Source organism: Neophocaena asiaeorientalis, unplaced genomic scaffold (genome assembly GCF_003031525.2).
Source record: "Neophocaena asiaeorientalis asiaeorientalis breed wild unplaced genomic scaffold, Neophocaena_asiaeorientalis_V1.1 scaffold230, whole genome shotgun sequence".
Taxonomy (NCBI): domain Eukaryota; kingdom Metazoa; phylum Chordata; class Mammalia; order Artiodactyla; family Phocoenidae; genus Neophocaena; species Neophocaena asiaeorientalis.
This window is the reverse complement of record NW_020175186.1, coordinates 7,248,865-7,271,697: the sequence shown is the minus strand read 5'-3', so window position 1 is coordinate 7,271,697 and position 22,833 is coordinate 7,248,865. Positions and strand designations below refer to the sequence as shown.

Genomic DNA, 22,833 nt, shown 5'->3' with positions numbered 1-22,833 from the left:
TCAACACTAAGACCCAGCTCCACTCAATAAACAGCAAGCTACAGTGCTGAACATCCTATGCCAAAAAAATAGAAAGACAGGAACACAACCTCATCCATTATCAGTGAGGCTGCCTAAAATCATAATAAGGTCACAGACACCCCAAAACACACCACTGGGTGTGGACTTGCCCACCAGAAAGACAAATCCAGCCTCAACCACCAGAACACAGGCACTAGTCCCTTCCACCAGGAAGCCTACAGAACCCACTGAACCAACCTTAGCCACTGGGGGCAGACACCACAAACAATAGGAGCTATGAACCTGCAGCCTGCAAAAAGGAGACCACAAACACAGTAAGTTAAGCAAAATGAGAAGACAAAGAAACACACAACAGATGAAGGAGCAAGGTAAAAAGCCACCAGACCAAACAAATGAAGAGGAAATAGGCAGTCTACCTGAAAAAGAATTCAGAGTATTGATAATAAACATGATCCAAAATCTTGGAAATAGAATGGAAAAATACAAGAAATGTTTAACAAGGACCTAGAAGAACTAAAGAGCAAACAATGATGAACAATACAATAAATTAAATTAAAAATTCTCTAGAAGGAAAGAGTAGCAGAATAACTGAGGCAGAAAAATGGATAACTGACCTGGAAGATAAAATAGGGGAAATAACTACTGCAGAGCAGAATAAAGACAAAAGAATAAAAACAATTGAGAACAGTCTCAGAGACCTCTGGGACAACATTAAACTCACTAACATTCGAATTATAGGGGTCCCAGAAGAAGAGAAAAAGAAAAGGATTGAGAAAATATTTGAAGAGATTATAGTTGAAAACTACCCTAATATGGGAAAGGAAATAGTTAAGTCCGGAAATCACAGAGAGTCAAATAAAGGATAAATCCAAGTAGAAACACACCAAGACACATACTAATCAAACTGTCAAAAATTAAATACAAAGAAAAAGTACTAAAAGCAGCAAGGGTAAAACAACAAATAAACTACAAGGGAATCCCCATCAGGTTAACAGCTGATCCTTCAGCAGAAACTCTGCAAGCCTGAAGGGAGTGGCAGGACATATTTAAAGTGATGAAAGGGAAAACGTACAACCAAGGTTACTCCACCTGGCAAGGATCTCATTCAGATTTCACAGAGAAATTAATACATTTACAGACAAGCAAAAGCTAAGCGAATTCAGCACCACCAAACCAGCTTTACAACAAATGCTAAAGGAACTTCTCTAGGAAGGAAACACAAGAGAAGGAAAAGACCTACAATAACAAACCCAAAACAATTAAGAAAATGGTACTAGGAACATACATATTGATAATTACCTTAAATGTAAATGGATTAAATGCTGCAACCAAAAGACATAGACTGGCTGAATGGATACAAAAACAAGGCCTCTATATATGCTGTCTACAGGAGACCCACTTCAGACCTAGGAACACATACAGACTGAAAGTGAGGGGATGAGAAAAGATATTCCATGCAAATGGAAATCAAAAGAAAGCTGGAGTAGCAATTCTCATATCAGACAAAATAGACTTTAAAATAAAGACTATTGCAAGAGACAAAGAAGGACACTACATAATGATCAAGGGATCAATCCAAGAAGAAGATATAACAATTGTAAATATTTATGCACCCAATATAGGAGCACCTCAATATATAAGGCAAATGCTAATAGCCACAAAAGGGGAAATTGACAGTAACAGAATCATAGTAGGGGACTTTAACACCCCACATTTACAAATGGACAGATCATCTAAAATGAAAATAAATAAGGAAACCAGCTTTAAATGATACATTAAACAAGATGCACTTAATTGACATTTATAAGACATTCCATCCCAAAATAACAGCATACACTTTCTTTTCAAGTGCTCAAGGACCATTCTCCAGGATAGATCATAACTTGGGTCACAAATCAAGCCTTGGTAAATTTAAGAAAATTGAAATCATATCAAGTATCATTTCCGACCACAACGTTATGAGACTAGATATCAATTACAGGAAAAAAAATCTGTAAAATATACAAATACATGGAGACTAAACAATACACTACTAAATAACCAAGAGATCACTGAAGAAGTCAAAGAGGAAATCAAAAAATACCTAGAAACAAATGACAATGAAAACATGACGACCCAAAACCCATGGGATGCAGCAAAAGCAGTTCTAAGAGGGAAGTTTATAGCAATTCAATCCTACCACAAGAAACAAGAAACATCTCAAATTAACAACCTAATCTTACATCTAAAGCAATTAGAGAAAGAAGAACAAAAAAAAACCCCCAAAGTTAGCAGAAGGAAAGAAATTATAAAAATCAGATCAGAAATAAATGAAAAAGAAATGAAGAAAACAGTAGCAAAGTTCAATAAAAACTAAAAGCTGGTTCTTTGAGAAGATAAACAAAATTGATAAACCATTAGGCAGACTCACCAAGAAAAAAAGGGAGAAGACTCAAATCAATAGAATTAGAAATGAAAAAGGAGTAGTAATAACTGACACTGCAGAAAAACAAAGGATCATGAGAGATTAGTACAAGCAATTGTATGCCAGTAAAATGGACAGCCTGGAAGAAATGGACAAATTCTTAGAAAAGCACAACTTTCAGGGACTGAACCAGGAAGAAATAGAAAATATAAACAGACCAATCACAAGCAGTGAAATTGAGACTGTGATTAAAAATCTTGCAACACACAAAGCCAAGGACCAGATGGCTTCACAGGCGAATTCTATCAAACATTTAGAGACGAGCTAACAACTATTCTTCTCAAACTCTTCCAAAATATAGCAGAGGGAGGAACACTCCCACACTCATTCTATGAGGCCACCATCACCCTGATACCAACACCAGACAAAGATGTCAAAAAGAAAGAAAACTACAGGCCAATATCCCTGATGAACATAGATGCAAAAATCCTCAACAAAATACTAGCAAACAGAATCCAACAGCACATTAAAAGGATCATACACCATGATCAAGTGGGGTTTATCCCAGGAATGCAAGGATTCTTCAATATATGTAAATCAATCAATGTGATAAACCATATTAACAAACTGACGGAGAAAAACCATATGATCATCTCAATAGAGGGAGAAAAATCTTTCGACAAAATTCAATACCTATTTATGATAAAACCCCTCCAGCAAGTAGGCATAGAGGAACTTACCTCAACATAATAAAGGCCATATATGACAAACTCACAGCCAACATCATTCTCAATGGTGAAAAACTGAAACCATTTCCACTAAGATCAGGAACAAGACAAGGTTTCCCACTCTCACCATTATTATTCAACATAGGTTTGGAAGTTTTAGTGACAGCAATCAGAGAAGAAAAAGAAATAAAAGGAATCTAAACTGGAAAAGAAGAAGTAAAGTTGTCACTGTTTGTTTGCAGATGACATGATACCATACATAGAAAATCCTAAAGATGGTACCAGAAAACTAGTAGAGGTAATCAATGAATTTGGTAAAATAGCAGGATACAAAATTAATGCACAGAAATCTCTTGCATTCCAATATACTAATGATGAAAAATCTGAAAGAGAAATTAAGGAAACACTCCCATTTACCATTGCAACCAAAAGAATAAAATAACTGGAATAAACCTACCTAAGGAGACAAAAGACCTGTATGCAGAAAACTATAAGACACTGATGAAAGAAATTAAAGATGGTACAAACAGATGGAGAGATATACCATATTCTTGGATTGGAAGAATCAAAGTTGTGAAAATGACTATACTACCCAAAGCAATCTACAGATTCAATACAATCCCTATCAAACTACCAACGGCATTTTTCACAGAGCTAGAATAAAAAATTTCACAATTTGTATGGAAACACAAAAGACCCTGAATAGACAAAGCAATATTGAAAAAGAAAAGCAGAGCTGGAGGAATCAGGCTCCCTGACTTCAGACTATAGTACAAAGCTACAGTCATCATGACAGTATGGTACTGGCACAAAAACAGAAATATAGATCAATGGAACAGGATAGAAAGCCCAGAGATAAACCCATGCACATACAGTCACCTTATTTTTGATAAAACAGGCAAGAATATACTATGGAGAAAAGACAGCCTCTTTAATAAGTGGTGCTGGGAAAACTGGACAGCCACATGTAAAAGAATGAAATTAGAACATTTCCTACACCGTACAGAAAAATACACTCAAAATGGATGAAAGACCTAAATTTAAGGCTAGACACTGTAAAACTGTTAGAGGAAAACATAGGCAGAACACTCTATGACATAAATCACAGCAAGATCCTTTTGGAACCACCTCCTAGAGAAATGGGAATGAAAACAAAAATAAACAAATGGGACCTAATGAAACTTCAAAGCTTTTGCACAGCAAAGGAAACCATAATCAAGATGAAAAGACAGCCGTCAGAATGGGAGAAAATATTTGCAAATGAAGCAACTGACAAAGGATTAATCTCCAAGATATACAAGAAGCTCAGGCAGCTCAATATCAAAAAAACAACCCAATCCACAAATGGGTGGAAGACGTAAATAGACTTTTCTCCAAAGAAGATATATGGATTGCCCACAAACATATGAGAGGATGCTCAACATCACAAATCATTAGAGAAATGCAAATCAAAACTACAATGAGGTATCACCTCACACCAGTCAGAATGGCCATCATCAAAAAATCTGCAAACAATAAACGTTGGAGCAGGTGTGGAGAAAAGGGAACCCTCTTGCGCTGTTGGTGGGAATGTAAATTGATACAGCCACTATGGAGAACAGTATGGAGTTTCCTTAGAAAACTACAAATAGAATTACCATATGACCCAGCAATCCCACTACTGGGCATATACCCTGAGAAAACCATATTTCAAAAAGAGTCATGTACCACAATGTTCATTGCAGCTCTATTTACAATAGCCAGGACATGGAAGCAACCTAAGTGTTCACTGACAGATGAATGGATAAAGAAGATGTGGCACATATATACAATGGAATATTACTCGGCCATAAAAAGAAACGAAATTGAGCTATTTGTAATGAGGTGGATAGACCTAGAGTCTGTCATACAGAGTGAAGTAAGTCAGAAAGAGAAAAACAAATACCATATGCTAACACATATATATGGAATCTAAAAAAAAAAAAAAGTTTCTGAGAAACCTAGGATCAGGACAGGAATAAAGATGCAGACATAGACAATGGACTTGAGGACAGGAGAAGGGGGAAGGGTAAGATGGTATGAAATGAGAGAGTGGCACGGACTTATATATACTACCAAATGTAAAATAGATAGCGAGTGGAAAGCAGCTGCATAGTTACAGGTAGATAAGCTCGGTGCTTTGTGACCATATAGAGGGGTGGGATAGGGAGGGAGGGAGGGAGACACAAGTGGGAGGAGATACGGGGATATATGTATATGTATAGCTGATTCACTTTGTAATAAAACAGAAACTAATACACCATTGTAATGCAATTATACTCCAGTAAAGCTGTTAAAAAAAAAATCACTCAATAGGTAAGTGTTTTTTTCTTTTCGTTTTTGTTTTTTTGCCTCTGTTCTCTAGCCCTGAAGAGTCTGCACCCATATTGTGTCACAACAAAATGGTAATTTGTCATAGGGTTTTAAGGTAACTTTTTTTTAAATTGTTGTATTTAGCCCATTTATATTTAATGTCATTGTTGATAAGGTCATGTTTAAATCTACAATCTTACCATTCATTTTCTCTTTTTTTCTTGAATTTTATTATATTTTATTTTTTATAAAGCAGGTTCTTATTAGTTATCCATCTTATACATATTAGTGTATGTATGTCAATCCCAAACCCCAATTCATCCCACCACCACCACCCACCCCCCTGCTTTTCCCTCTTTTTGTCCATACGTTTGTTCTCTACATCTGTGTCTCATTTCTGCATTTCAAACTGGCTCAGCTGTACCATTTATTTAGATTCCACATATATGCTTTAATATATGATATTTGTTTTTCTCTTTCTGACTTACTTCATTCTGTGCAAAAGCTTTTAAGTTTCATTTGTTCCCATTTGTTTATTTTTGTTTTTATTTCCATTACTCCAGTGGGTGGGTCAGAAAAGAACTTGCTGTGATTTATGTCAAAGAGTGTTCTTCCTATGTTTTCCTCTAAGAGTTTTATAGTGTCTGGTCTTACATTTTGGTCTTTAATCCATTTTGAGCTTATTTTTGTGTATGGTGTTAGGGAGTGTTCCAATTTCATTCTTTTACATGTAGCTGTCCAGTTTTCCCAGCACCACTTATTGAAGAGACTCTCTTTTCTCCATTATATTTCCTTGCCTCCTTTGTCATAGTTTAGTTGAGCATAGGTGCGTGGGTTTATCTCTTGGGTCACTATCCTGTTCCATGGATCCATGTTTCTGTTTTTGTGCCAGTACCATACTGTCTTGATTACTGCAGCTTTGTAGTAAAGTCTGAAGTCAGGGAGTCTGATTCCTCCAGCTCCGTTTATTTCCCTAAAAACTGCTTTGGCTATTCCGGTCATTTGTGTCTCCATACAAATTTTAAGATTTTTTGTATGAATTCTGTAAAAAAATGCCATTGGTAATTTGATAGGGATTGCACTGGATCTGTAGATTGCTTTGGGTAGTATAATCATTTTCACAATATTGTTTTTTCCAATCCAAGAACGTGGTATATCTCTCCATTAGTTTGTATCATCTTTGATTTCTTTCATCAGTGTCTTATAGTTTTCTGAGTACAGGTCTTTTACCTTAATAGGTAAGTTTATTCCTAGGTATTTTATTCTTTTTTTGCAATGGTGAATGGGATTGTTTCCTTAATTTCTCCCTCTGATCTTTCATTGTTAGTGTATAGGATTGCAAGAGATTTCTGTGCATTAATTTTGTATCCTGCAAATTTACCAAATTCATTGATTAGCTGTAGTGGTTTTCTGGTGGCACCTTTAGGATTATCGATGTGTAGTATCATGTCACCTGCAACAATGACAGTTTTACTTCTTCTTTTCCAATTTGTATCCTTTTATTTCTTTTTTTTTCTCTGATTGCCATGGCTAGAACTTCCAAAACTCTGTTGAATAATAGTGACAAGAGTGAACATCCTTGTCTTGTTCCTGATCTAGAGAAATGCTTTCAGTTTTTCACAATTGAGAACGATGTTTGCTGTGGGTTTGTCAAATATGGCTTTTATTCTGTTGAGGCAGGTTCCCATGGTTTGCCCACTTTCTGGAGAGTTTTTATCATAAATGGGTGTTGAATTTTGTCAAAAGCTTTTATTGCATCTATTGAGATGATCATATGGTTTTTATTCTTCAAGTTGTTAATATGGTGTATCACATTGATTGATTTGCGTATATTGAAGAATCCTTGCATCCATGGGATAAATTCCACTTGGTCATGGTGTATGATTCTTTTAATGTGTTGTTGGATTCTGTTTGCTAGTATTTTGTTGAGGATTTTTGCATGTATATTTATGAGTGATATTGGTCTGTAATTTTCTTTTTTTGTAGTATCTTTGTCTGGTTTTGGTATCAGGGTGATGGTGGCCTCATAGAATGAGTTTCGGAGTGTTCCTTCCTTGGCAATTTTTTGGAAGAGTTTGAGAAGGATTGGTGTTAGCTCTTTTCTAAATGTGTGATAGAATTCTCCTGTGAAGCTGTCTGGTCTGGGGCTTTTGTTTGTTGGAAGATTTTTAATTACAGTTTCAATTTCATTACTTGCGATTGGTGTGCTCCTATTTTCTCTTTCTTCCTGTTTCAGTCTTGTTATGAGTCTGGCTAATGTTTTATCAATTTTGTTTATCTTCTCAAAGAACCAGCTTTTAGTTTTATTGACCTTTTCCATTGTTTTCTTTGTTTCTATTTCATTGATTTCTGTTCTGATCTTTATGATTTCTTTCCTTCTACTAACTTTGGGTTTTGTTTGTTCTTCTTTCTCTAGTTCCTTTAGGTGTATGGCTAGATTGTTTATTTGAAGTTTTTCTTGTTTCTTGAGGTAGGATTGTATTGCTATAAACTTCCCTGTTAGAACTGCTTTTGATGCATCCCAGAGGTTTTGAATCTTCATATTTTCATTGTCATTTGTCTCTAGGTATTTTTTGATTTTCTCTTTGATTTTTTCACTGATCTCTTTGTTATTTAGTAACGTGTTGTTTAGCCTCCATGTGTTTGTGTTTTTAACGTTTTTTCCCTGTAATTGATTTCTAATCTCATAGTGTCATTGTCAGAAAATATGCTTGATATGATGTCAATTTTCTTAAATTTACCAAGGTTTGATTTGTGACCCAAGAAGTGACCCATACTGGAGAATGTGCCATGTGCAATTGCGAAGAAAGTGTAATCTGCTGTTTTTGGATGGAATGTCCCATAAATATCAATTAAATATATCTGTTCTATTGTGTCATTTAAAGCTTGTGTTTCCTTATTAATTTTCTGTCTGGATCATCTGGCCATTGGTGTAAGTGAGGTGTTAAAAGTCCCCCAATATTATTGTGTTACTGTTGATTTCCTCTTTTATAGCTGTTAACATTTGCCTTATGTAGTGAGGTGCTCCTATGTTGGGTGCATATATACTTAGAATTGTTATATCTTCTTCTTGGATTGATCAGTTGACATTATGTAATGTCCTTCCTTGTCTCATGTAACGTTCTTTATTTTAAAGTCTATTTTAACTGATATGAGTATTGCTATTCCAGCTTTCTTTTGATTTCCATTTGCATTGAATATCTTTTTCCACCCCCTCACTTTCAGTGTGTATGTGTCTCTAGATCTGAAGTGGGTCTCTTGTAGACAGCATATATATGGGTCTTGTTTTCATATCCAGTCAGCCAGTCTGTGTCTTTTGGTTGGAGCTTTTAATGCATTCACATTTAAGGTAATTATTGATATCTCTGTTCCTATTACCATTTTCTTAATTGTTTTGTTTTTGTTTTTGTAGGTCCTTTTCTTATCTAGTGTTTCCCAGTTAGAAAAGTTCCTTTAGCATTTGTTGTAGAGCTAGTTTGGTGGTGCTGAATTCTCTTAGCTTTTGCTTGTCTGTAAAGCTTTTGATTTCTCCATCGAATCTGAATGAGTTCCTTGATGGATAGAGTAATGTTTGTTGTACATTCTTTCCTTTCATCACTTTAAATATATCATGCCACTCCCTTCTGGCTTGTAGAGTTTCTGCTGAAAAATTAGCTGTTAACCTTATGGGAGTTCCCTTGTATGTTATTTGTCGTTTTTCCCTTTTTGCATTTAATAATTTTTCTTTGTCTTTAATTTTTGTCAGTTTGTTTACTATGTATCTCAGCGTGTTTCTCCTTGGGTTTTCCTGCCTGGGACTCTGCGCTTCCTGGAGTTAGGTGGCTATTTCCTTTCCCATGTTAGGGAAGTCATTGACTACAATCTCTTCAAATATTTTCTCTTGTCCTTTCTCTCTCTGTTCTCCTTCTGAAACCCCTATAATGTGAATGTTGGTGTGTTTAAAGTTGTCCCAGAGGTCCCTTATGGTGCCTTCATTTCTTTTCATTCATTTTTTTTTTTCTTCTGTTTTGCAACAGTGGATTCCATAATTCTGTCTTCCAGGTCACTTATCTGTTGTTCTGCCTCAGTTATTCTGCTATTGATTCCTTCTAGTGTATTTTTCATTGCAGTTATTTTATTGTTCATCTCTGTTTGTTTGTTCTTTAATTTTTCTAGGTCTTTGTTCTTTAATTCTTGTAGGTCTTTGTTAAACATTTCTTGCACCTTCTCGATCTTTGCCTCCATTCTTTTTCCGAGGTCCTGGATCATCTTCACTATCATTATTCTGAATTCTTCTTCTGGAAGTTCGCCTATCTCCACTTACTTTAGTTGTTTTTCTGGGGTTTTACCTTGTTCCTTCATCTGGTACATAATCGTCTGCCTTTTCATTTGGTCTATCCTGTGAATGTGGTTTTTGTTTCACAGGCTGCAGGACAGTAGTTCTTCTTGCTTCTGCTGTTTGCCCTCTAAGTTAACTTTTAAACAGTGAAAGCTGTCCTGTTAAAACTGGGAATCTCAGGAGCTATTTTATCTTTTTCCCACCTCAATGACCTACCTCTCAGGGTATGTTATTATGAACTAGGATTTATTTTTGACATGTGTCTTTCTCTCACACCATCATTCAATCTGTCATGAAAATATCCTGTTTCGATATGCAAAATATATCCCCAAGCAGACCCTTCTCCATACTGCTGCTATCGCCACCTGGACCACTCATGTTCAAGTTACCCTCATTTCTGACCTCTGATCGTGTAGGAGCTTCCAAGCTGGTCTTCCTGCTGCTGCCCTTGCTCTTGTACACTATATTCAGCACAGCAACCATGGTGATCCACTTAAAATGTAAATGACTTTATATAAATATAGATGCCTCTCTTTTGGTCAAAATCTTCCAGCAAGCCCTTTTTTCACTAAGAATTAAAGCTAATGTTATTACAATGACTAGTAAGACTCTATATAAACTTACCCCCACCTGGCCTCCTTTTGTAATACTATCCCCCCATTGGCCTCATTGCTGTCCCTTGAACACACCCAGCATCTTCTTAGGGTTATCCTAGGAACTTTTCTCTAGCTGCTCATCTTCTGGAAAAACTCCCTCACTCCTTTAAATTTTTGCTGAAATATCGCCTACTCAGTAAAGCTTATCCTTGACACACTATTTAATGATACAAATTTTATCCTCCCTAAGTCTTTGGCTCTACAGATTCCCCTATCCTGCCTTACTTTTCCTGTTTTCTTAAGCATTTTAAATGTTTTAATAGTCATTGCAATTTAATCATATATTTTAAAATTCCTGATTCTCCCCTCCCCTATTAGAAAGTAAGCTACATGAAGGCAGGAATCTTTGTTTTGTCCACTGATGTATCCCAAGCACCTAGAAGAGTAACTGGCTTCAGTAAATATTTGTTGAATGAATAAATGAAGATCATATGTGTATATAAGAAAGCTGAGTTAGTATACTGAGGATTTGATTATTTATTAAATGAGTTTATTTTCATATTATTTGGTTATTTCTCCTAAAAGAAGAATACAAACTCAGTTATAAAATTGGAAAACACCCCAGCATTCATTAACTGAGGTTGGATTAAATAAAACATGTCCTATAAACACAATGTAGGAGAATTCTCATATAAGAGAATACATGTGTGGTCCTTGTAGATACTTAAAAAATTATTGTGAAATAATGTTAAATGAAAAAAGCACACAAAACATTCTGTGTAGGGAATATATGAGTTTTTGGCATCAGTCTGGGGAGATGTCACTGTTTCATTCTCAGCCCTTGTAGTTTGGGTGAGCCTGACCTTACTCCAGAGGTGAACATGTGATCCAGGGACAGCCAGTCAAAATTCTCTGACTTCCTAGCCGTGGTGATTGCTTCCAGTATAGACTTGAACACATGTTGAGCAGCGAATCTACATCTTTGTGTTAGCTATTGGGAAGTAAGTGTTTTCTGTGTGCTGTGATTACCAGCTCTAATAACAATGAAAACTTGGAGCTTCTATTGATTATCTTTGAAAATGAAGCCAACACAGAGGATATGTTGGCTAAGAGGTGAAGGAAAAAAAGAGATCAAGATGACATTTTAAAACTCCTGGACCTACCTAATTTGAGTTATATTTTTTTCACTTCTGAAAGGGTCCTGATTAACATACAATCACACTGATTATAACTCTGTAGAACTTATATTTTTAAAATGAAGTATACATGAAGTCTTAGTTACTCTTCTTATATTGATTAAGAACAGGGAATTTGATAAAGAATTTTTTTAATGGTGATAGTGTTCTTTTTTCCTCTTTCATTCAAGAACTGGAGTAAACAGTTAATAAAAACTAAAGTTCGTGAGTTAACTGAATTTTTCTGTTGTTTAAGCTTTAGGTTAATGAAGCATTTGCTGTCAACAGTTTTACTGCTCTGACAAATTTAGAAACAGTACTTACTCTATAATTTTGTGTTTGGATTGTACGGAGAAATCGCAGTAATCCACTCCAATGTCTGTAAAGTCCACAAAGGTGGAGGACAGAATCTGGAATGCCCAAGGATTTTTTTCCTTGAGCTTTTGGCATACGTTAAATCCATCTACAATTTCTGAATCACCCCCAGTGACTGTTTGCTTTATGCAGTGCAGAAGCTGAACCTATGAAAAGAAACAGAGAACTATGTTTTAAAATGGTATGCACTTAACATTTTTGACATTTTTAAGGAAAGATTCATAAAGGTAATTGAATTAAAATCAGCAAACCTTTTATATCTGTCTCTTTGGTGACAACAGAGAAAGAGGTTAGGGAGAAAAAGTTGCTTGTAATCAATAATTTATAGTTCAAACATTGTTACAGTTGAAGACAAGGGCACAGGCATATAATGTTCATTAGTAAACAAAAGGCACAGATCATAAGAGCAGTCATCTTTTGAGTAAGCACTCTGTGTTGACTTTACAGAGGTGGGATTTAACATGGGCAAAGGAGGATGGATAAAATTTTGGATACATAGAACGGAATGGCAAGAGCTAATCAGGTGGTAGTGTTGATGGGTATGCAAAAATGCATACTTCACTGGGTCTCAAAAAGTTTGGCTGTGGTAGAGGGTCACAACTGGGAATAGTAGATCCAGCTGGAAAGGTAATCTAGGATTTCATCAGGAGAGTCTGGAATGTCAGATGAAAGATATTGGACTTTCTTGTGCACAGAGGGGAATTGTTAAAGTCTTTTGAATATGGAAGTAATGTAGTCAAGACTGAGTTGGAAATTATTAGTCTAGTGGTGTTGACAAGAGATACATTTTTTAAGGGGGGAAACTAGTGAGAGACTAACTACTTGAGAATCTAATGCAGTAGTTCAAGCATAATGATAAGGGAATGAGGAAGGATGTGGCTATGAGGATGAATAAGCCCAAGGTACACTGGGAATGAGAAACCAAAAGGAATGTTAGTTACTTTTACTAAGAGTAAAAAAATAATGTTTAACATTATTTCATTTTGAAAAACTAAATGTAGTAATATTTTAACAGTATTCTTCTGAATGGAGCTGATTTGTTTTCCTCGGTTATATGATTCTTTTTGGTAAGTCAGCATGGGTGGGTGATTTTGAATACCTAAATTTTTTTTTTTTTTTTTGCGGTACGCGGGCCTCTCACTGTTGTGGCCTCTCCCGTTGCGGAGCACAGGCTCTGGCCATGCAGACTTACCAGCCATGGCTCACGGGCCCAGCCGCTCCGTGGCATGTGGGATCTTCCCAGACCGTGGCACGAACCCTTGTCCCCTGCATCGGCAGGCGGACTCTCAACCACTGCGCCACCAGGGAAGCCCTGAATACCTAAATTTTTAATACCTAAATTTAGACAGTAATTTTTCTGCTTAAAGAAATTAACACTATTCAGCTTAAAGAAACTAATACTATAAACTAAAACTTCCTCTTTACTGAATAAAATAAAAATAAAAGGCAGTGTCTGACAGTTCTTGTAGAAAGGAAGAGGCAAATATGATCAAATACTCAGACTAGGGGGATATCAGTATAAGGGGGGAAAATATCTATTTGGCTTGGTTATCTCTGTAGATGGCTAGGGCAGTGCTGCCCATTAGAACTTTCTGTGTTGATGGAAATGTTCTTCTGTGCTGCCCAATATAGTAGTCCCTAGTCCTATACAACTACTGTGCACTTGAAATGTGGTTAGTGTGACTTAATTAGCTTAAATTACAATGTAAACAATCATAGATGACTAGTGACTACTATATTGGATAGTGCAGATCTAGAACACAAATTCTGCCTCCTCCCAAGTCCACACAAAATTTCTCAATATTTAAAATTTTATACATACTTGATCTTAAATTATGATGTTATAATGCATATTTATTAATTACTCACAACAGTCCTTAGAATTCGATAATTTCATCTCCATTATATAGATGAAGAAACTGAGAGTCAGGTGTAAACACTGGCCAGCTGGTAAGAACTCTGCTAATACATGGCAAAGCTAATGTTCAAACCTCAGCCTATTTGCTTCAAAGTCCTCATACAGCGAGTTCCTTTCCTGTAATAGGAGAAGTCCCTTTATAGTACTCTTACTAATTTGGTATTATGTGGTGTGTGTGTTTATATGTTTTGTAAACTTAACGTTCCATTACAGGTTGATAATACCTTATTTTCTGCTATTAGGAGATAACTGATCTAAATGAATAATGGTTCAGTCCTTAAACTTATGCCATTTTTTTTAAGCTTGAAAAAATATGTGCATAAGTGGACCAAGTCATTGTAGAGAATTATCTCATCGCCAGGGTAATGAGGGGTGAAACAGCATGATTAAAAAGAAGATGAAATGGAAATATCAAACTCAAGCCTTCCAAACTTCAAGAAGGCAAAGCAATAGCATAACTTTGTCTTTGGGAGAATCTGAGTGTTCTTTAAATCCTTTTATACTCTGCCATAATGAAGTCACAGAATATTGCAAATACCAATCTTAAAAAAAAAGGTCAGCTGATGTCTTTTACATGTGGCAAGGCCAACTAATAATCTTCTTTTGTACATTTACATTTTAATGCCATCTTATGAAAGAAAAAAAACGATGGAGCCAGACAATACTTTCATCATGAATTCAAAAGGTAAATACACGCCTGATGTGTATAAAACCAAATTTGATGTCATGTAAGTCATTCAGAACCAAAAATATTTTCTTTTAAAATGTTACTTTATGGCAGCATGTGACTTTTGGCCCAGACAAAGACAGTGAAGGAAGCAACATCTGTGTTTCATTAAAGATGTCTCCTTATCCTCCCCCACGTGATTGAAATTGATCAAACTGAACTCTTAACAGGTAACTCATTATCCAGATCATTTCATCTGTACTGAAAAGAGCATTGATTTATTTTATTTGTTATAAAAGAGCTCAAACTTTGGTTTAATCCCTGAATAATTCAAAATGGAAATTTAAACAATAGCACAAGCAGGTGGCTACATTTTATTCATTATTTTACCAGAATCTAGACATTTCAGGAATCATTTTTTATTTAAAAATCTCCTATCAGATCACTTAGATTTGGATATTGCACTTGCTGGTAGAGATTGGTACAATTTTGTGGCATTTTTAAACCTCTTTTTGGCATATTTATTAAGTCTCTATTACATGCAAGGTGCTGGGTTAAGTCTTGAAATTTATGGAAGTATGATTCAATTCCTGTATTTCAAGAGTTTGTAATATATGACAATGTCTATAAATAAACAACATTTTATAGAAGTTATGGTAATTAGAAAGTCCAACTCAAGATCCCTATGGTGTGGTGAAAAAACTTGATGGAGGCCTGGTTTCAAGTTCAAGTTCCCTATTAATCAGATGTCACCCTGTGAAAGTATTTAACCATGCTGGGTACCATTTCATCATTTACCATAAAAAGACATGATGTCTCCTGTCTACCTTAAAGGAATTCTAAGAGGCATCAAATAAAGCAATATAAGTAAAAATGCTTTGAAAGAATATAAAATGCAGAAAAAAATATAAAATGCTATGAAAATGTCAAGCGTTATACTTCAGGGACATTTATGAAGTCATTTAATCCCTTTTCCATAGGCTTTTAATTTTAACCCAGAAACAAACATAAACTCATAAAAAGCAGATAATTTAAAAATTCAAATAGAATCTAGTTTTCTAGTCTAATTTTTAAAACTTTATTCCATTTAACTTCTCCAACCTGTCTTTGGCAGATGAACTGAGCTGATTAGTTTGGCTTTTAACCCTCAGGGTTTTAGAAAATTTCTGGACCACATTTAAAACAAATCACATTGTGTGCCTTCCCCTCAATCCCTACCCAAAAAGGTGACTATTGTGGGTCATTTCACTGTCGTCATTTAGTTCAGAGAAATCATGTGGTGTTTTACAATCAACAAAATAAAATATGTGAAGGCAAATACTAGACTAGCTTAGTTAATACTGATGAGGACAATGGGTAACAAAGACACAGGGAAAATGTGTCCAGTCAATATGATGAAAAACACAGAAATTTTGATTTTCCCTCATTTCACCTTCATTAGCTAGAGAACTCCCCCAAATTTCCATTTACTGTTGAAGATATAAATTTCTGTGTGGCTATTTCATTTAGTCTCATTTAGCTCTAAAAATAGGAATAAAATATCTTTTCAAAGGTAGTTTCCTGACCATTTATTTCTTGGTTTAACAAAATGATGCTTTTGTAAAAATGTAGCTGGTTTAGTAAAATGGTAATTTTGTAACAATGTAGTGGAAGAGGAGGCTTCCAGAAAATCTGGAGGATTTGTGGTTCCATGGTGAACATCTTCTTGCTCAGTGAAGTATCTGATAGCTGGGAGAGTAGATGATTTCCACAACCAGACAGGGTTATTCTGCTTCTTGTATTCATACTCCTTTGTAGTACATCTTTGCAGCTTCTCCCATAAAAGGTGGCCTCTATTTCCTCACCCCTTGAATCTGGGCTAAACTTATGACCTGCTTTGACCAATAAAACATGGCAGAGATGACATTCTGCTGATTGAGGGGAGAGGATGACAGCTCAAATGGAGCAGGGGCAAGTCATCTCAGCTACCACCTAGGTCAACCAGTCCCTAGCAGACTCAGCAACTGCAGAACTACCCAGCTGAACATAGCCCAAATTGTAAAGACATGAGCTAAGTAAATGGCTGTCCTTTTAAGCTGTGAAGTTATGGAGTGGGGTTTTTTTTTTTGTTTTTTGGGTTTTTTTTTTGCAGCAATAGCTAACTGATATGAATGGTGGCCATGTGACTTTGTGGGAAAAACTCTACATTGTGTTCCCTGGTTTTATTTTCTCTTTTAACTCTCTTGGGAATGGTAAATATTCAAAAAGACCTCAAGATATACCACTGTGGTAAAATGTCTTGGCAAAGCAACAAATGCCAATAGTTATTTCCAGGGAGAAATGAAGAAATGTTAAAACAAAACAAAACAAAACAAAACAAAAACATGAAAATCTTCTATTCCTTGGGAATATGAGGCTATTCAGGATTTAAGTACAGAGATTTTCTGAGTTTGGATTGTGTTTGGAGAAAGATCTACATAAGACAAATTAGCTAGTGAAACATATAATCTTCTAGGCTCAAAATGTAGGAGGATATTAGTCCTTGGCCTGCCTTGTGGAAAATATGTTGAGTCTCACCTTACCCCAGGTGGATGATGGAGGGCTGGATAATCAGTGTGAAAGCTTAGCTTCCCAGTTGTGTAAGCCACATTGTTTGCGTCGATTTTGTCTTGCACTTGCCAAGTGTGTCTGTAAAATACAAGAAACGTGTTTAAACAGGCTGTCACTAAGTCAGAGGAAATATGTTAGAATGAACTTGAGACATGGGGCAAATGGAAACTTCACTTTATGAAATAATTACCATAATGACTATGAGTCAGGAAAAGAGTCTGACCTTTCTTTGTCCAAAATAACCGTTTCAGAATCAGCATCTCCTCATTTCTCTTCTCCTCTCCAAAAAAGAGTGCAGAATTTATAAAGAGGTGTATATGGGTGTAGGTTATGTTTTTTAGTAGCTTAGTGCAGTTGAAAAAATGATTCATTGAGGCAGAATTTATAGAACATAAAATGAACCACTTTAAAGTGAACACTTCAGAAGCATTTAGAACATTTACAATGTTGGTAACCAACACCTCTTTCTATCTAGTTTCCAAACACTTCCATCACTCCAAACTAAAACCTCTTACCCATTAAGCAGTTTCTTCCCATTCTGTCCTCTTTCCAGTCTCTGGCAAACAACAATCTGCTTTCTATCTCTATGGATTTACCTCTTTTGGCTATTTAATGTAAATAGAATCATACAATATGTGACTTCTTGTGTCTGGCTTCTTTGACTTAACATAATATTTTTGAGATTCATCCATGTTGTAGCATGTATCAGTACTTCATTCTCTTTTATGGTTGAATAATGTCCTATTGTATGGATATACCACAATGTTTCTATCCATTCATCATTTGATGGACATTTGCGCTGTTGCCACTCTTTGGTTATTGTGAATATTGCTGGTTTGAACAAGTGAACATGTTCAAGAACATGCATTTATTTGAATAACTGTTCTCAAATTTTTTTGGGGGGTAATACTTAGGAGTGGAATTATGGGATTATGTCATAATTATATCTTTAACTTTTTGAGGAAACACCAAATTGTTTGCCACAACAGCTGAGCCATTTTACATTCTCACCAGCAATGTGTGAGGGTTCCAATTTCTCCACATCCTCACTACACTTGTTGTCTGTTATTTGTTTTTTTAAAATTATTTATAGCCATCTTAGTCGGTGTGAAGTGGTAGCTTGTGGGTTTGATTTGTGATATCCTAATGACTAAAGATGTTGAGCATTTGTGCTTGTTGGGCATTTGTATATCTACTTTAAAGAAATGTATTCAAGTATTTTTCCCATTTTAAAATTGTCTCTCTTTTTTTTGTTAAGTTGTAAGAGTTCTTTATATATCTGAGATACTAGATCCTTAGATACATGATTTGCAAATATCTTTGCCTCTTCTGTAGGTTGTCTTTTCATTTTCTTGGAATGTCCTTTGATGTTCAAAGTTTTTAATTTTGATGAAGTCCTATTAATTTATATTTTTTGCTGTTTTTGGTGTTATATGTATGAATCCACTGCCTAATTCAAGGTCATGAATATTTACCCCTATGTTTTCTCTTAAGAATTTAATGATTTTAGCTCTTTAATTGATCCACTTGGAATTATTTTTTTATAAGTGGTGTAAGAGGTCCCAGTTCATTCTTTTGCATGTGGGTATACAGTTGTCCTAGTACCATTTGTTGAAGAGAGTATTCTTTCCCCATTGAATGGTTTCAGCACCCTTGTTAAAAATCAATCAACTATAGATGTACGGGTTTATTTCTGCACTTTCACTTATATTCCATTAGTCTACATGTCTATCCTTATCCCAGTACCACAATATTTTGATTACTGTTGATTTGTAGTAAGTTTTAAAATCAGGAAGGGTAAGTCCTCCAACTTTATTCTTTTCAATATTGCTTTGGCTACTCAGAACCCCTTGCAATTTCCTATCAATTTGAGGATTGAGTTTTCCATTTATGCCAAAAGGCCGTTGGAATTTTGGCAAGGAGTGCATTGACTCTGTAGCCCACTTTGGTTAGTATTGATATCTTTAACTATATTATGTCTTATAATTCATGAATATAGGATGTCCTTCCATTTATTAGATCTTTAATTTCATTCAGCAACATTTTGTAGTTTTCATTTTACAAGTCTTTCACCTCCTTGGTTAAATTTATTCATAGGTATTTTATTCTTCTAGATGTTATTGTAAATGGAATTGTTTTCTTAATTTCCTTTTCAGACTGTTCGTTGCTGATATACATAAAACAACTGACTTTTCTGCATGGATCTTGTATCCTCAAACTTTGTTGCATTCATTTATTAGCTTCAGTAACTTTTTTGTGCATTCTTTTGGGTTTTTTACATACAGGATCATGCCATCTGGAAAGAGAGATAGATTTACTTCTTCCTTTATCATTTGGATGCCTTTATTTCTATTTTTTGCCTAATTGCTCTTGTCGAAACTTCTAGTACAATGTTGAATATAAGTGGTAAAAAACAGCATTCTGTCTTATTCCTGATCTTAGGGAGAACTTAATGAAGTTTTAATTACACTCTTGTAACTTCACTCAGATCAAGAAACAGAACTTTAAGTTCAAACATATGCTCTGTCCCAGTCACCATCCTTTCTCTCTTCTCTAGAATAACCATGACTGTGACTTCTATATTTATCATTTCTTTGCATTTCTTTACATTTTTATTCCCTGAACATGTATCCTAAGACACTATGTTTAATCTTGCCCATTAAAAACAATTGTTATGTCTTTTAAGTCTCTTAATCTATATGTTTCTCTTCCAGCCTATACTTCTTACAATTTATTATTTGAAGAAGGTAGTGAATTTGCCCTATAGAGTTCCTCACAGCCTGGACTTTGCAGATTTTATACTCATGGTGTAGTTCAACATGTTCCCTGTCCTCTGTGTTTCTCGAAAATTGGCAGCTAAACGCAGAGGCTTGGGTAGACTCTCTCTTCTCTATTTGACAAAACTGTAGATGTGATTGTGTTCTTTTATTACAAGGCACAGAATATCTAGATGTCTTTCTTTTTGTGATATTTGTTACTCATGCTCAATAGCTAGACCCACTAATTCACTGGGGATTCCAAATAGTGAAATACCAAATTAATAATTTCCTTTTTATTTATCAGTTGGAATACTTTTAAAAAGATTCGTTTTCCCTCATCTACTATTTGTTTACCCCATATAATAGCTTAAATAGGGATGATGAGATAAATGCTTGATTCTTTCCTTTATTTACCATTTTGCTATGTAATGGGTTAGTTTTCTACCACTCCAAGATGAATAATAAGTTTTTTAAAAAGTAACATCATTGATGAAAATAGATTAAAATTAAATAGAGGTAATGGTTTCACAACATTGCCAATGTACTGAATGACAGAGAAATGCACATGTTAAATTGGTTAGTTTTATGTTATGTCAATTTTACCTCTATTACCAAAGAATAGCTTGACTTAAACGTTATAAAAAGTTAATTAAAAAAATAACTAGAGATTACTTGCAATTCTGTGGCAAGAGAAGCAACCGTTATTCAGATTTTGTAAGGCTTTTCCTTGGAAGATTGAAACAATCGGTAATTGGAAGGAAGCTGTGTCTCAAAATAAACCAAAGCTGATTTGAAAATATGTCACTATACATGCATGCCATTTTATTGCTGTTATAATGTCTATTTGTTAATTTATGTTCATATTAAGTCATTTTCAATAAATATATATTGAAAAAACTTATTCTATTCCAGGTATTGTTTTAGCATTAGTTCATATAGTAGGGAACAAAAAGGACAAACAAGTAATCACCAAATCTAATATCAGATTGAGATAAGTGCTATAAAGAAAATAAAGCAAGGCAAGGAGATAAGGTTTGGGGCCAGGAGAACATCATGGTGGAAATGATGCTTTGGGAAGTACTCTAGAAAGAGCTGAAATTTTTCATAGAAACCTGAATTAAATAAGGGAAGGAGAAATGTGAATATCTGAGAGATGTATTTGAGGCAGAGGAATCTGAAATGAAAAGGTTGGGCTTCTTCCCCATTCTCTGGGACTGAGAATGAAACTAGCTATTTTGCTCTGTATTTTTTTTTTCTCATTTAAATTTAAGGTGGAAAGCCTGGTATAACTTTTATTAAAATTAAAGAGCCATCCATATGTGGGCATGAACTGGAAAGAGACCTAGTGAAAGGAGAAAAGGGTATGTATAGCCTGCTGCAACTCAAGTATGAGTCAGGCAATCCATTATATTGTTGTGACTATAGCCAAGAAATACATGTTCGCTATGAAGTTCATGTCACTCCATGGTCCATATATAATACAGATTCAGACTATTGTCAACATCAGCATTCCAAGAATAATCTACATATAGGAAGGGATTTAGGATACAAAAAGAGTAATTTCATCAAATTATAAAATATATAATGTCTTCTAAGAAGATGATGCTGTTGACACTGTCAGGAGGAAATGACTTTATTTAGATTTTCTGTCAAGAGTGATGATGGTTTTGCTTTGATCCATCTACATTCTCTTTCCTGGTTCCTCCTACGATCAAGGGTAAATGAACTGAGTTTTGCTGTGGCCAAGAGCTGGCTGAGATTCAAAGTGCAAGCTTTAGGCAGGGAACAGATCTTTTCTTTGACACTAACTGGTTTCTACAGGGATGGGGCTTGTGACTTGGCTTCTTCAAAGCAGTTCTCCAGCCCTCTGAGCTAACTGGCAGGTGATGGTAAACATTTTATAGCCCTAAAGTGTCTTAGGCACGGTATGGGATGTATAGCCTAAAAGTCTATGCTCACACGTAATGATAAATCCCAGGAAAGGAGTTTGCCAGTTCCAATCATAAAACCTTCTCTTAATAGTTATAGCATAAGTCTGGAAAAATCTTAGAAATGTCATTTGATTTACCTTTCTACCTCCTTATAGAAATGAGTCATGCCAGGAAGGCTTCTATGACTCTAAGCTTTCACTTATCCTTCTCAAATCCAAATCTCCAATGAAACATAGCAGAAATAAATGCAAGCATGATCCATTGGCCTGTGTAGAAAGAATTTTTTAAAAGTCCGCTTGTGGAGCCTTAGTGAGATTAGGGTGTACTTACATGCACCTTTTATTAGTGACATATTCTTAGGTTGTTCTAAGAAAGGAAACAACTCAAGCAGATTATCAGGAGCTGTCATGCAATAGAGGTGCAGGAGCAGATTGTTCTAAAGTGGAAGAAGCAGGCTCAGTATAGCATCTAAATCTGATGGTGTAGACTTGCTTGTAATTGTACTTGGGGCAGGTAATTGTCACTGTACAAATAATACTGCTTTTGCCAAAGATGTTATTAAACAAGCCTAAGTATTTTCACTGAGCTATTCATGTCATTCTCAACATTTAATTAGAACTTTCCCTATTTTTCCTCATCTATTCAAGAATTTTGTCAAAATCTTCTGTACATTAAAATCATGATGTTAAGGTAGCACTGTGTTTCATGGAATTGGTTTGAATGCTAATTTACTAGATTCACCCTAATCTAGACGGCCAGTCATAGATACCATGGCATTTCATGATATTAATAGTGTTTTGTGACAACTTTGAATCCTTCAGTATTTATGGAATGCTGAAATTTTGTTTTCACTAGATTTTTTCTTTATAACCTGGGTGATAGATTTTATACTCTTTTAGTTAGTGGCACACACTTGGAAAATCATGCTGAATTTATTTGTAATCTTTTTCTTTTTTGAAGTACTATTTATATGAAAAGATGTTCTAAACCTGCAACCTGGATTTATTGTCCCCAGCAGCTA

At 35.2% G+C, this 22,833-nt stretch overlaps 1 protein-coding gene across 2 annotated transcripts in view; it reads right to left on the bottom strand.

Moving 5' to 3' along the window:
• BBOX1 (gamma-butyrobetaine hydroxylase 1) overlaps positions 1–22,833 on the bottom strand; it is a 75,617-nt gene that overhangs the window by 7,633 nt on the left and 45,151 nt on the right. For both annotated transcript variants that reach the window (XM_024764739.1, XM_024764740.1), the window contains exons 6-7: positions 17,095–17,200; positions 11,898–12,094 (exon numbers count right to left, since the gene is read on the bottom strand). In XM_024764739.1, the coding sequence (XP_024620507.1) occupies positions 11,898–12,094; positions 17,095–17,200 (303 nt within the window). The remainder of the gene's footprint in view (positions 1–11,897; positions 12,095–17,094; positions 17,201–22,833) is intronic.